Source organism: Corvus cornix, chromosome 1 (assembly GCF_000738735.6).
Source record: "Corvus cornix cornix isolate S_Up_H32 chromosome 1, ASM73873v5, whole genome shotgun sequence".
NCBI classification, from domain to species: Eukaryota; Metazoa; Chordata; class Aves; order Passeriformes; family Corvidae; genus Corvus; species Corvus cornix.
The window spans coordinates 49,468,072-49,483,566 of NC_046332.1; the positions used below are offsets into that span (position 1 = coordinate 49,468,072).

A 15,495-nucleotide genomic window follows, 5' to 3' on the forward strand; every position below is an offset into this window, starting at 1 on the left:
AGCTGGCTGGAAGCAATCTCAATTTACGAAATGTCTTTCCTTTTATTGTATCACTCAATAAATAATAATAACGGCAAAAACAGTCTGACAGGCTTGTCATAAGATACTAGCACTTGGCTAAGCCTTTTTTAGGAAAAAAAAAGAACAAAGAAAGCAGAGACAGACTGGGTCTGCAGAAGGGACTTTGGTATCACTAAAATGGAAAGTATTGCACCCAAATCTGCTGTTAGAATTTGCAAAATCCAGTGTAAATACCAAAGTTGTCTATGCAATACCTTGGGGAATTTAGTTGAGAAAGATCCACAAAAGGCATCATGCCGGCTGTGAGCAGAGTTGTTGGACAGCATTAAAAACCAAAGACAAAGGCACAAGCTTTCTCTCTGAGAGATGTAGATATGTCTATCCAGTGCAATAAAGCACTGTAATATGAAGATTTTTGAGGTATTTACCATGAGATTCACTCCAGTGGTGAAGGGACAGTAAAATGACAATGGGGCTGTAGCACTGAGAAGCAAGGATAATTAATTTAGACATGGGGCCACATAACTGTGATTTTGCTGCTTGCTAGATCTGGCCAGTATCTGTTCCTGGTTGTGTGTATGCACTGGTTCAGGCAGAACTGCTTGTTTCTGCATCTCTGTTAAAAAGTAAGTCCAGTCCAGTTGGAGCAAGCCTGTAGAGTAAAACAGAATTGGTGTTGAGGGCCAGGTATCCACACTGTAGGTATTCCTGAAGCCCATTTCTGGAATAATTTCACCCCAAAAGAACCCACGCCATGCATCCTGAGTCCACTGTGTGATGTGAACTGAAGCATGATGAGGGAGATTTGCTCAAAACTGGGCTCCTGATTTCACCTGAAGTGCTGATGTAGATGTCCATTCTGACACTGCATGCTGTAGACAAGCTCTGTACATTTTTTAAAATTTATTTTTTAATTTTCCTTTGGGAAAGGATATCTATTTGGGATTCAAAGCCCTGTTTGCTATTTTTTTTTTCTTTTTTCTTATTTTTTTCCTGGGCACCATTTAGGGTTGATTAGAGTAACTAGAGCTGTAATATAAAGTTGTTAAATATTAATTAGAGCTGGTAATTGGTTGAAGATGTGTTCTCCCATGTGTGGGTACCTCACTACTTACTCTGGGCTCATATTCACTTCCCTTCTCTGTCTCTGGTGCAACAAACAAATGGATTGTGCCTGGTAAAGCAGAGCGTGTTGCCTGGGAGGGTGTCCAATCTCCTCTGGGTCATGTTGTCCAGTGGAGGTCAGGTCATTGTCTGGGGAGTTACCAGGTCTGAATTCAGAGTCTTAAGCAGAAAAGGAACAGCCAGGCCTGTGACAGGTAGGACCAGGCTATTCTCAGGTACATCCAGAGGCAAAATATAGATCTTGGGCACCTTCCAGATGGAAGCGTGGGCTGAGGGCTTCACACACTTCTCCTTCAGGCACTGGGGTTGGAGAGCAGCTGAGCAGAGGGTTTTAAAGATCTGTATTTGATACTTGTGGGTTTGCCATGTTTCCTTGCATAACTTCTATGCTTTTGAGCCAAACAGAGCATGAGCTGAACTGCTGTTTAATTTTTAACCCAGTTCTGGCAGAGTTCTGGTCTGTGCAGTGTCACACTTCTAGGCGTGCTGTGTGGGATTGCTCAGGTCAGGAGTCACTTGCAGTGGTAGTATGGACAAGGCCATTCAGTTTCAAAAGCAAGGACAGTCTAGGTTTCAGTCAGCCCCATTTGGTCACCAACAGACATAAAGAAAAAAGAGACATACACAGAAAGAAAGAAAGAGACTCCAAAAAACCCCAAACCATTAATTTTCATTGTGGTCTCCCAGTAATATGCAATCCATGTGGGACACTGTGTTTGAGACTTCCAGACTTCTTGGAACTTCCCAACATTTTTCGAGTTGCTTCTTTCATAGGTGACATTTAAAAGTTAATACATTTTTGTAAAAGTATTTGAGGAGGATTTTTACAGGGTGCTCAGGAAGTGTGGGGGTGCTGTGTGATGACTTACAGAAGGGTGAGATGCTGTTCAAAGAAATTCTCACTGAGACTGGTTCACACAGTGGACCTGTACTGGCTTTTACTCTGCTGGTATGGCAGATGTCATCATGGGTGCATGCAGAGGTTAGAAAAATACTGACATTTGCCAAACACAAAAGAATGGTGCCTTTAGGAGTAGAAATATTCCATTTCCTTAGACATTTTCTCATGACCTCTGACAAAAACTGGGCCAAATTTGTTGCTTATTTAACCCCATTGTTCCTTTAAGTGATTGAAACAGGGTTACAATCAAGAATCCATGTGGTCCCTCGTAACTGATTGTAATGAGGTGCATTAGTAAAGCCAGGAAATTAGGATCTTGTTATTCTGCTTGCCTGAAATAATGCTTTCAGTGTTACTAGGCTGGTAAATATTATGTTCAGTCAGTATCCAGTTTGGGCTGACAGAAAATGGTGAGTAATAAAGATAAACTTTTTACAGAGCCAAACACCAGTTCAAAAGAACGTTTAAGAATGTGCTTAAATGCATTGCTGAATTAGGGTGGGTCTAATTATGTAATTAGAATAAGCACACTCCTTTGTGCTTTCCTGGAGCTGAGCCTTGCTCAGGAACATTTTGCTGAATCTCAGTGTTTAATACAACTAAAAGTAAGTACCATTTGGAATCTTACAATAATGCTGGTAATACTAGCAGATGCCAATAGATCCTGACATTAACCTTTGAAGTCTGTGGTGATTTTTATAAGTCAAACACTTGACCTAAAACATGCACATATTTTTAGAAACCCTTAAATATTTGATCTGGAAAATGCTGTGCCATAGAAGATGTAAAGAGACAGAATTACCAAATAAACAGAGTCTTTCTGCATAATCACTTCTACTTAGAATCTGTGGTAATAAAAATTCATGTGCACACCAAATGTGCTGTCAGGTTTTTCTCAATATGTATTTGGAGTGGAGGAGATGAAAAGGAGTAGAACTTTGTTTGCATACAGGGTAGTGCTGCAGTAACAGCTGCCCTGGAGTGAGCTGCAGTGTGAGCAGAGCAGAGGGCAGTGCAGGGCAGTCACTGGCTCCGTGGCTGCAGATGGCTCAGGCTCTGCTCTGAGGCTGAGGTTTGGTATGCCTGATGAGCAGCACTGCTCAAACCACTGCTGCACAGCTTCTCTTTCTAAATCGCGCTTCTTTAAAGCCAAGCCAGGTACCCCTGCTGCCTTCTACCATAACCTGGCAGCTCCCCGAGGGCAGTTGAAATATGTTCCCTGAACAGGCCTTGAGGAAGGCCCTGAGATACTTATCTGACCTGTTGCATTGTTCTTAGACACTACTGCTGCAAGCATTGCTGGTACAGTGTAACCTACAGAAGAAAAATGAGCACTGTGATACGTTTGGGTTTGTTCTTTCCTCAGCTATCCGGTATGACGGAGTTAACGTGTTTGGCTACACAGTCTGGTCCCTCCTGGATGGCTTTGAGTGGCATAGGGGATACAGCATTCGACGTGGACTGTTTTATGTTGATTTTCAAAGCCATGACAAGAAGCTGATGCCCAAATCTTCTGTCTTGTTCTATGAAAAGGTGATAGAAAAAAATGGCTTCCCACCTTTGCCTGAAAACCAGCCCATAGAAGGTATTTTTCCCTGTGGCTTTGCTTGGGGAATTGTTGACAACTACATTCAGGTGAGTCTGATAATAAAGCCGACAGGCTGTCCAGCCAGATCAGTGCACAAGTTCACAGTGACATTTGCTGAATAGAGTGTCTTTGCCACACTCTAGGTGTGTATTACCAGAGTGCTGCAAGGAGACGGATACAAGGCTTTTGTGCCGAACACTGTTTCTTTCATTTTTCACCAGACTTTCTGTGTGTGGCCAAAGAGAACCAGTCAGATTGAGATACTATAAATAAAATTTTAGAAAAATGTATGGAAATGGAAAGTAGTCTGATGCTCATCTTCCCTTAACACATGTGATCAGTTACGGGAAGTCAGTTCTTTTCAGAGGGAAGTCAATTAAATCTGCTAAACTGTAAATATATGTTGTAGAAAACTTCCTGGAAACTCTTAAAACTCCAGTGGCATGTTTCTACATCTTATGCATATGCATCCTGGTACCATTCTTAGAAGGATTTTATATAAAAGGAAGTGAACAGTATTAGATTTAGATGAAATTTTTGTATTCCTTATATTTCATTTTATTTCGTACTGTGTCTGATGAGGGCCTGCAGTGCCCCTGGATAGAACCTAGCTAGGTTATGGATCTGGTTCACAGCTCTCAATCTTTACTTCAACTGATTTGATACTTCGGGAGAATTTTTCAAATTATAAGACTTTATAACATGAGTGAAAATTGTACCTTACCTTATGATTGCTTTAACTGTTGGGCTCTGTAATTCTCAGATGTTATTTTTGGTTGCAGAGCTTCTCTAACCACAGTAAAGAGGTGTAAATTCAAAGCCAAGGCTTGATCCAAGAACAGAATTTTTAATTTATATTCTCCACAAAGGCAGAATCTTTCTTAAGGCTAGAGTGTGAGGAGCTTGTTTTTTCTCACTCCAAAAGTAAGATTTGGCTTTGTTCTCTTGAAAAATACTGCAGCCTCCTTACCTCGTGCACCGATTTCCAAGAAAATTCAAGTCATCCTCCTAGCTCTCAGATAGATTAAGAATTGGAAATGGAATTGCTGCTTTTGGAGTCAGTAACAACTATAAAGTTGCAGAGTCAGTCAGCCTACAACAGCTAAAAAAATCCCTCCCATCCCCAAAACCTTCAAAGCTGAATATTTTCGTTTCAAAAGGCCATTCAAACATTTTGTGCTGTAAGACTTAGGTAGTTTGATTTGTAGATGCATCGCAGTGGAAAAACTGTTTTGACAGCATTCCCACAGTATTAGTGGCAATGCATGCTTTAGTAATCTACAAGGGACAATTCTCCAGAAAAGCAATTTCCCTCAGACATGCTGTTTTTTATTACTTTCTTCTATAAGCACAGTACTGACCTCTCCGGAGAAAATAGCAACTGATTTTCAGCAGCTTCTTTTATACAGTCTGCAGAGCCTCAGCTACAAGTTGAACACTGGTTGTAGGCTGACACCTGCTTTTCAAACAGAGGGCAGGACAAGGAATCTGAACTTAGGGGGAAACAGCACACCGAAGATTAAAAAGAAAGAGAAAAGGACAAATAAAACCAAGGTACCGCTATCCTGTGGTTTGGATCTAGAAAGAATTATGCAAAGTATGAATGAGGAGATTTCACACTGTGCATTATTTTAAATAGTTCAATTTTTCATTTTCTAGTCCTTGTTGTGTTCATTAAAAAGTGAAAGTATAATTCTGAGTGACCCTGAGAAGCTCATCTTTTGCTCTGTTACTGTGTGTCATACAGGCAGTTCTGACATCTGAAACCCTAAAGCCTTCTGGGAAATGCATTTTTTTGTTGGAGTGACATATAGTGGGTTTACTCAGAGGCCCCAAAAAATTCACTCAGACATCAACAGCCTGCTGAAATAACTTGGAAATGACTTCAGTATGAATTAATTAAAAACGGATGGATGTCTTTAGCAAGAAGGAAAAATTTTGCTTGTCAACCGAATTTTTGCTAAAAATCAAGTGCAGAGCATTAGTCATCTTTCATCATAGTCAGGAAAGGAACAGAACACAGAAATGATGTTGTATTCGTTATTTCTTCTACTGCATTCAGGGAGTGGTCTTGAAACTGAATGTACTGGGTAATTTACAACAGACAGTCTCTCTGTAGGCCCTTCTTAATCTTGAAAGAAAAAAATTTTAAAACTTACTGTCGTCTTCACTGAAGATCTCCTTCTCTTGAGATCTGTTGAAGGCTTAGTGCCTTATCCCTGAACAATCCCTTGTTTCTTCTGGAAACTGGAGCAGCTTAGAGAAGACATAAACATGATTACCATTAGCATAAGCTTGTTTGAAAAGTAGGGTAGAAATTATATATAGATGTGGTACTTTCCTGACATCACTTGTTAACAGAAAAGTCATTCATTCATATGAGCCCGAGATGCCAGTATCAGAGATGCTGAATGTAATGTTTTGACTTAGGATATTCTTTCACTAGGCTGTGCCTGATGGTTATGATGCTCCCACTTACCTAGAACAAACAGTTTGAATCTGGTGTGTTTCTTGTTCTTCCTAGGTAGACACAACACCTGCCCAGTTTCTTGACTCCAGTGTTTATGTGTGGGATGTTCACCAGACAAAGAAGCTCATTAAAGTGGATGGAGTTTACGCCTTGAAGCGCAAGCGTCACTGTGTTGACTTCGCTGCTATCAGGCTCCAGATCTCTCTTCTGCAAGAAATGCATGTCACACACTTCCATTTTTCACTGAAATGGTCTTTAATCCTTCCTTTAGGTAACCTTTCTCTAATCAACCACACACTTGTACATTACTATCAGTGTTTTGCTAGTGAACTTCTCAGAGTTAACATAACTCCTGTTGTTGCTTTATGGCAACCTATGATTGAGAATCAAGAGCTTCCAGTTTCTCTTGCCAAATATGGAGCTTGGGAAAACACAGAAACTGTTCAGGCTTTTGTTGAGTATGCCAGATTCTGCTTTACAAGTCTTGGGGATCATGTCAAATTTTGGATCACCATGAATGAACCATCTGTGAAAAACCTGACATACACAGCAGGGCACAACCTGTTGAAAGCCCATGCAAAAGTGTGGCATCTTTATGACAAAGAATTCAGGAGATCTCAGAAGGGCAAAATATCTATAGCTTTGCAAGCTGACTGGGTAGAACCAGCTTGTCCTTTTTCCAGGAATGACCAAGAAGTTGCTGACAGGATTTTAGAGTTTGACGTTGGCTGGCTTGCAGAGCCCATCTTTGGGAATGGAGACTACCCAGAAGTGATGAGAGCATGGCTTCACCGAATAAATAGTGTTGACCTGTATAATTTCCACTTGCCTTACTTCTCAGAAGATGAAAAGAAATTAATACAGGGCTCATTTGATTTTTTTGCCTTGAGTCACTACACTACTACCCTTGTGGGCTCAGAGAAAGAAGATGCAGTAAAATATGACCACTACCTTGAAGTTCAAATGATCAATGACATCACATGGCTTCACTCTCCCAGCAGAGTTGCAGTAGTGCCCTGGGGACTGCGTAAATTGCTCAAGTGGGTGAAATCAAAGTACGGTGATGTCCCAGTTTATGTTATGGCTAATGGGATTGATGATGACCAGAATATGGTGCACGATAAGCTCAGAGTGTATTACATACAGAATTACATCAATGAAGCTTTAAAAGGTAAGGAGCCACAGATGGTTTATATGTCACAAATCTCACTATTAGTATACACAGTGTGATAGAGTATGTTTAGCTTTAAAAGACATGTCCTTTGTAGAATACTCCATAAATGAGATGTTACTACAGTGTAACAGGTGATTTTCCCCTTGATTTATGACTGATTGATATTACTAAACATCAGGAAGACTGACCTTGCTCATATTCTGCATAAGACAGCAGAAGAACTTTTTTATAGATTCAATAAATTTAAATAGAAGTTATGTGAGTAGCTCCACATGTATTTAGTCAGATTTTCATCTTACTGCACTTCTGCTGTTGTTTTGCTTTGTTGCTTCTCTTCACTGATGTGCCTTACGGCTGGGTATGAGTTCTGTTCCTCAGCTGTCTCTGTATCTTATCCAACAGTGATCTTAATAATAATTCAGCTGTCTACCTCATTATGCCATTTCCTGGACTGTTTCCTGCTATTCAGAACACAAACCAGTCTTTTTCTCTGTCTCAAAGATTCATAAATTATAAGGCAAAAAGGAGGCATTTTGAGTCATCCTGTCATACAACACATGCTGTTTTTTCAGAAAGGCACAAGACCCAAATGAGATAATTTTTACTGATGAAGAATCTTTGGCACCTCACAGTATGTGTATAGATATATATATACATCTCACTTCTACTATTAATTTCTTTAGCTTCAACTTTCAGCAATTTTGTTGTGCATTTCCACCTTTATTTTACCTGTGTAGGTATTTGCAGACAGAAGACAAGCTATCTCTCATTTATCTCTTTGATAGAAAATACAGACAAAGCTCTTTGTGTCCCTTGCTATAAAACATCATATCAAAGCTCTGAGTTATTAAGTTTTCCCTGTATGCTAGGATTCGTCATGAGAGGGGTAAGCCCAGACCTGGACACACTGTTCCAGACACAGCCACACTTAGGCAGGTATAACATAACCTCCTCTTACCTTCCTCTTTTCCTACGTGCAAGCAGGCTCTTGACCTTTTTGGCCATGACAACAGGTTGGTTACACAAATTCTGTGGTGATTTACTGAGATTTTAAACTCAGTTACAGATTTCTGCCCCTCATTCCAAGGAGGACTGCCTCTTCAAAAGTAGGTCTGCTTGTTCTTTGACATCTTCATGTTTGGTCATGTTCAAATGCCAGCTGCTTGCTTGTGCAAGCCTTGTTACACTAGCTAAGTTATGTCTCTAATCTTTGTGATACTTGCAGATTCAGTGAGAAACAGTTTTAACATTTATTTCAGATTGCTTATATATTTAAGATCATTAAATGACTTAGTGCTAAAAGCTGAGCTCCATGACCATGGTAGAAATACACCCACTGTGACACTACATGTGGTAGAAATACCTGCATTTACATTTCTAGTCTATTACTTAATTCTACTTGAGACCAGTTGAAATCTATTTATTATGGTCTTCCCTTGACCTCATAACATTCTATTTTCTTGATCCAAATGCCATATAATACCAAGTCATTTGCCTTGTGAAGCTCTAAGTATATAACATCAAACATCATTACTTTTATTGATCTGCTGATCTCAGAAAAAAAGATGTCAAGTTAGTTTGACAAGATTTATTTTTCATAAAGCTAAGATGATTGGTGTTGATCATGTATTATCTCCTAAATTTCATATTTATCAAGCTTTATATAATCTGTTCCACTCTTTTGATAGGTAGTGAAGGATGGCTGGCAGTTCCTGTCCACTTTATTAACTATTGGCCTTAACTTCCTCCTCTCTAATTTCCACCTCTTTCACAAATTACTGAACATCAATATTAAGTGCCCAAGAGTTCATTGTCCAGCATTTTGTAGCACTGGGTGTGTGTTTTATAAATGTATAGTTAAAAACCATATTTTGGCTGTATTTGGGCTTATGGTTTCAAACTGTTTTTATTCTGTATTGCTTGTCTCCTTGGCACTTCTGTTTTCAAAGTGTCTGTGGATATGGGCTTTTCTCCCAGTTCCCATTAGCGAGAACACCTACACATGCATCTGTTTTTTACAGAACTTTGCCCTTTGTACTGTTCTGGTACCACTGTCTCCCAGTCACTTCTTTTTCCCCTCTTCTGTCCAGCCTGTAAATAGCTCCTGTGTTTCTCAGCTTAACCTATTTTCCTATCTGTTCACCTTCTTTGTCATGGATAAATATGTCTCTGCTAACTAGCTATAATACTTTTCCTAAAGCTTAATCTCCCACTTTAGGTACCGTACACTCCTCCATAGTGTTTGGCCCATCAGCTTTTCCATTTTTTTCTTCTCCCACTCTGGTATTGCACTTTTGTCCATCTTGTTGTTACATAACCTTGGCATCATGACTAATTCAGGTTTCTCCAAGACTTGCATTTCTTTTTTGCAAGACCTGGTGCAGTAACTAAGATGAATTAGAAATCTTGTGTCCTTACCTCAGTATCACAGTGTAGAGGAATAATAGTGGGATTGGTACATGTATGCCTTGGCCTTAAAGTCCCTATTCTGCCTTCTTCCTCCAGCTGGTTTCAGGGACTGCGTGTGGAAATGTTTGTGCATGTAATATTGCTCACCTGCATTGTTCCAGGAGAGCCAACAGGTTTGTGCAGATAAATGAGTCCAGGATACAGTACAGGACCCTTTGGATTGAGGCTGTATTTTGAAGTGCTTTGTACTCTGTTTAAGTACATCTTTGCCAATTGAAAACAAAGAACAGCAGCAACTATTTATGTAACACCATTAAATCCACCTGCAGTTCTACAAACACAAATAATTATCCTGGCCAGCAGCTCTGTAAAAGGGCAGGTAAATATTATTTCATTTTATACATGAAAAGTAGGTTAGAGGTGCTAAAGTCTTGCATGTGGCTTCAGAAACGATTATTTCGAGAGGCATATGAAAATTCAGTTCTGTGTTCATCTGTTAGAAGATATTGCTTTAATTTGTTAAAACAGTGATTTTTGAGAGATAAAGTATTACAGTTTGAGTTTACTACCTTGGATTGATATTTTTGTCAAGCGGGACAGATGGCTCAAGGTTAACACTGCAGCTGCTGGGCCTCTTCCAGTAGCAGTATGGATTGTGGACATGTTCTCAGTAAAGACTAACACAGGTCATCTTGGATCAGAAACCTGGGTTAATAACAAGAGAGGGCTGTGATTTGCATAACCTTTCCCCTTGCACTGGTGATACCCCAGTACACGACCTCAGCGTGGCTGTGCGATTTTTCTGGTGTCACTGTGCCTTTGCTAGTGAGAAGTGCGGCCTGATGTCCTCTGTGCCTTGACTGTCCCCATCAGGACGTGCCCTGCAAGGGAGAAGGAGCAATCAGAGAATCAGGCTGCAGAAAACGAGGGGCAGGAAACCCAAAACCTGTATTCTTTCATACATAACAAAGAGAGCCATCTTTTCATGATAGGCTTCATGCTGATCATTAAACACAGTCAGGCACTCACAGCTGTGTTTACCAAGCACAAGGAAATAAATTGCAGGATACTCACAGATCACACTGTCTGGCAGTGGCTGATAGACTCTTACTTCTTATGAGAAACACTTCATAGATGTATATGTACCTTACCTAATTTTTGAGAGGAGATGTGCAGATGTGGGTTTAACATCCCCCTGCCCCTCCTTTACATATGGGTGTATGGTACTGCTCTTGAATGCAAAGTGACATTGATTCATTTCTTCAACCCTTTGTTTTCTTTTGCAGCTTACACCTTGGATAACGTTAACCTTCAAGGATATTTTGTCTATTCCTTTAATGACAAGACTGCCCCCAAGTATGGTCTCTACAGCTACGTTGCAAATCAATACGAACCAAAGCCTTCTCTGAAACATTACAGAGAAATAATTGACAATAATGGTTTTCCTGGTCCTGAAACTCCTGAGTTGCTGTGTCCAGAAGAGGTTGCCTCATGTCCCAAATGCCACTTCTTCCGAACCAGAAAATCATTTTTAGCCTTTATCTCTTTTTTATTTGTTGCTTTTATTGTTACTATATTCTTCATTACTTACTACTCCAAGAGGGTAGAAAGAAGGTATAAATAGAGCTGCTCCTTTGAATATAACCCTCACTGTCCTTTTTCTTGCATCTCCCTGGGAAATCTGAAATAAGAATGCACAATGCTGTGATTGCTTCAACATTAGGAACGCATTTACATTGCCTGATACTGCAGGATATTGACATTGAGAAACTATTGCTTGCATTTGGCTTCCAGAAATCATTTTCTCTGGTGTAGTACATTTGGCTTATGACCTGTGGTTGGAGTTGTCTCACAACTTTCCCTGGGAACTTTTGTTGAGCAGATGCTTTCCCCTTCTTGGTTTTGCCCCGCTGAACTGGACAGGTGAAAGTAGGTTTTGGAAACACGGTGTGATGGAAGAACCTAAATGTCAAATTCTCCAAGACTGGCGTGAAACAAAAGGGTTTACTTTTCCAAACTAGGGTTTAACACTGATGTTTCTTAACCAGAGCCAGAACCTGACTGGAGCAGGGATCGTGACTAAGAAGAAGGATGGAGGAGAATTGCAAAAGCTGTGCCAGGGGAAAGAATAACCCCTTTCCTAAAGCAGATGCAGGAGGAAGAACAGGGGGAAATGAATCTGTGCTGCTGGTAGCTCTTGGTAAATCAGCTAAGTAGTGCTGAGACTACATGTTACTTCAAGATGCCATTGGGGAACTTCAGCTATAGGAACTGTGTCTCAGGGGGGTAAGAAGCAGGGATATATCCAGGGATTGCAGGGGTCATGTCATCTACTGGGAAGAGATGGGAAGGGTTAAAGGGCTTCTCTTTGATTTGCTCAGAAAAAAAAGGCAAAAAGCAGGAACTGGGATGTCTTCGCTGTCTCAGTTGACAGAAGGCTGTGTGCCTGATCCTGTGCCCTCTTGCCCTGTACCCAGGGACATGGCACAGCTGGGACACCCTGTTTCTGCACTTCTCACAGCAAGTTGCACACAGCTGCCACTGCTCCTGCCCAGCTACTTACCTGCTGGAAACTTGGGATAACTTAGCAGGCTGGTGTTTGCATCCTATTTGTGTTGAGTGCAGAGACTTTAAAGGCCAGCATTTTGGTGTAATAATGCAGCACTTCATTGCTGCCAGGGTCTGAGACTGTGGAGCTGTTGGGCCAAGCCTCTTACAGGTTGGCTGGCAGTTCTTCTTTGAGCAACTGGACCTGGCAGCATTTCATCCCAAAGTATTACTGGATGTCTGAGGGCCTCTTGTTTTTCTCTCAACAAGATAAAATAGCAAAATGTTAGCATCATTGTTTATTAGTAGAAGTAGAGAGAGAATGGGAAAAAAACCTATGTAATTTTGCCTGCCTTGTGAATTGCTGCATTTGGAGAGTCCTCAGTATAAAGCACTATGGTCATTTTTCTCTGCTCTCTAACTCTAGGTCTGCATTGCCTTCAGCTGTAATTGTAGTTTTATTGTTATGTGAACAACGTCACTCACTGGAAAGAGCATTTTAAAGGAAATGTGCTCTCTGTTAATCAAGAATTATTTATCTACTAAAGCTGATTATGCTGTATTAAATGTGATGTTTATCTACTAGATTACTAGAAGATGACTAAATAATGTCCTAGGGTTCCTTTCAACCTGAACACTATGATTCTATGATTCTATACTGTAAATTAAAACTTACATATGAGATACGATTTTAATTTGTAATTTAAGATTATATTTTTTATTAAATAATGTATAGAAAAAGAAAATAATTAGTATCTTCTCATAATGATTAATATATTTTTCCTCCAGTTTCAGTCTTTAAATGGTCTCTCTCTTTGCAATTGTGTATATTTTGGTATTGAGATTAAGGTACACATTTCAGGGTAAGTGATGAAGTATTAAAAATATGTATAAAAATTATTTATAGACTGATAGGACTTGCTGGAGAAGAGAACATTTCAAACTGCTGCATATTTATGCATTGGTGCCTGGTGCACTGTGGATTATGAAGAAATAGCTCTCCCTGAGTGTATGAAATGCGGAATGGCTTTTCCCTGGCATGGCGATGAATCACCGTGCAATGCATTACGCCAGCTGCCAGATGCCTTTGCAGTACGTAACAAAAAGTGGCACTCATTTAGCACAAACTGTACCCGGGTCATACCCAGCCTGTGTGTTCTGTATTTGTGTGTGTGTGTTGTATATTTGCTGTTGGTCGAACATCCAGACCTGATGTTTCTGGGGAGCCAGGTGTGTGTGCCTCCCCTGGGTTTGAGGGGGCTCAGGAGGCCTGGGCAGGGCATTTCCAGAAGAGCACAGGTGTCATGGGCACAGTGCTGATGGGCACTGGCCTGACCTGATGTTTCACGAGCAGTTCCCATCCATCCAGCTGCTGCTGTGTGCTGTGGAATGGCCCAGGCATAGCACAATGTGTGAAACAGCAGTCCTAGCACAGAGGAGACACAGCAGGCTCTTCCCATAGAGGCTGGGTGATATGTAACCACCGACAGGCAGATGGCACCAGCTGGATAGCTAATTTTTGGGTAAATTGGGATTTGTTGCTGTATGATTGTATCCCCTCACGGAGCCATGACCCATGGAACTAACACAGCCTTTGGTGTAGTTGCCTTCAGAAGAGTTTTTAAATATCACTGCAGAGCACAGCTGGCTTGCGCAGGGCACGGTGGTTGCCAAAGCCTTCTCCTAAGCATCCTGCCTGCTGCCTGGGCCAGTGAATTGCACAAAGATGGGCTATTCAGATGGAGATAAAGGTATGGTTTTGCCACTGGAATCTGCCTTATTTTATGTAATCAGGGGACAGTGCAAGTCTCCTGTCAATTGTCTTGACAAAAATCACTCTTCACTAACAACAAAGAAACCCTTGAATAGGCAAAGATCCAAGGAGAGCTGCCGTGTGCTTGTGCAAACTGATGTGGCAATCGCCTCCTTTGGTCCTGCTGTGGGGCACTTGCTGCCTTTGATGCCCCCATGAGAGCAGTGATCTGGCACTCCCGACCCCATCTGTGCATCCAGAGCAGAAATGCAGGCAGTAGCAAGGACTTTGAGCAGAGGGGGCTCCCTACTTAGGCTGCAAAGACAGCTCAGTGGCGGATGGTGGTTTATTTTCTGAAGAGCAACAGGCTCGGCATGTTCAATGTGCAGTTTTTTAGGTAGACTACTTTCTTGATTTTTAACTGTGTTTATAGAATGAAATGTTGTTGCCAGTTTACTCAATGCTCCAGATTAAACATTGTATCTGTTCAAAATATTTTTGTGACATGTGTGCAAAACTTCTGGTTTATTTCTTGAAAAGATTGTGCAGAGTGACTGTGGGAGGGATGTCTTTGCTAATTGACAGGATGAATGTTATATTGTTTTTATAACAATCTCAGAAGTGAAATAAAGATACTGAATGTAACAAATTGTAACATGATCTCATAATTTAATCTGTCCCGTTTCTCTGCCTGCAGCATGAAGTACAGAGTACCTCAGGAGAGGCTATTGTGATAACTCTGCAAGGAGTCTGTGTTGGTGTTTGTATTTCCAGAGACACATAAATAACTCTAACTTTTGTTGGAGATTGCTGGGGCCTGTGGCTAAACAGATGTTTTTCCAACAGACCTAGGAGTTTGGAGAGGTTTTGTTATTTGAGGATTTTTTTGTTGGTTTTTTTTTGGTTTTTTGTTTTGTTTTTTTCTTAAGTGAGTGTTGCTATTTAGAAAGCCTGTGGAAGTAACCATACCAATATAAGAGGGCTTTGTTGCAATAGCTTATTCTATAGTAACACTGCGGTAAATCTGACATCTCGTCTATTCCAGTAGACTTATTCCCAGGCTTGAGGGATTCTGTCAGCATAGTTCTGCACTAAGCAGTCAGTTTGTGGCATCATTGTTAAACATCCTAAGGAATGTAAATGTCAAGATTAAGGGAAGTGGGAGCAGAAAGGGAAAAACCAATGAATGAGACATACAAGTCTCAGCATGTTTAAACACACAACTTGCCCTTTTCTCCTTGCATTGTATGTGTTGCTTTCTAGTCACTTAGAAAACTTGATTTTGTTCTGCTTGCAGAGACCGCTGAGGTGAAAATGCCCTTACTCAGGGTGAAGAAGTCAATTTTAGGTGCCAAACTTTAGCTTTGGCAAGGAAAGTTCAATCCTGTTCCTTCTTTGCTCAGGCAAAGCCAAGAAAAAGAGGCATGGAAAAGAAAAGGGAAAGCTCTTCCTGTCTTTAATGTGCCACTCATGAATTGCCAAACCACCCTTCCTCAGCCCTCTCAAG

General features: G+C 40.7%; 1 protein-coding gene across 1 annotated transcript in view; it reads left to right on the forward strand.

The window, feature by feature from the left end:
- The window catches only part of KL (klotho), a 48,295-nt gene extending 33,662 nt beyond the window's left edge, over positions 1-14,633 (forward strand). The window contains 3 exon segments of the mRNA XM_039566346.1: positions 3,414-3,682; positions 6,160-7,276; positions 10,975-14,633. Of these exon segments, the coding sequence (XP_039422280.1) occupies positions 3,414-3,682; positions 6,160-7,276; positions 10,975-11,312 (1,724 nt within the window). The 3' untranslated portion in view covers positions 11,313-14,633.
- The last annotated feature ends 862 nt before the right edge of the window (positions 14,634-15,495 follow it).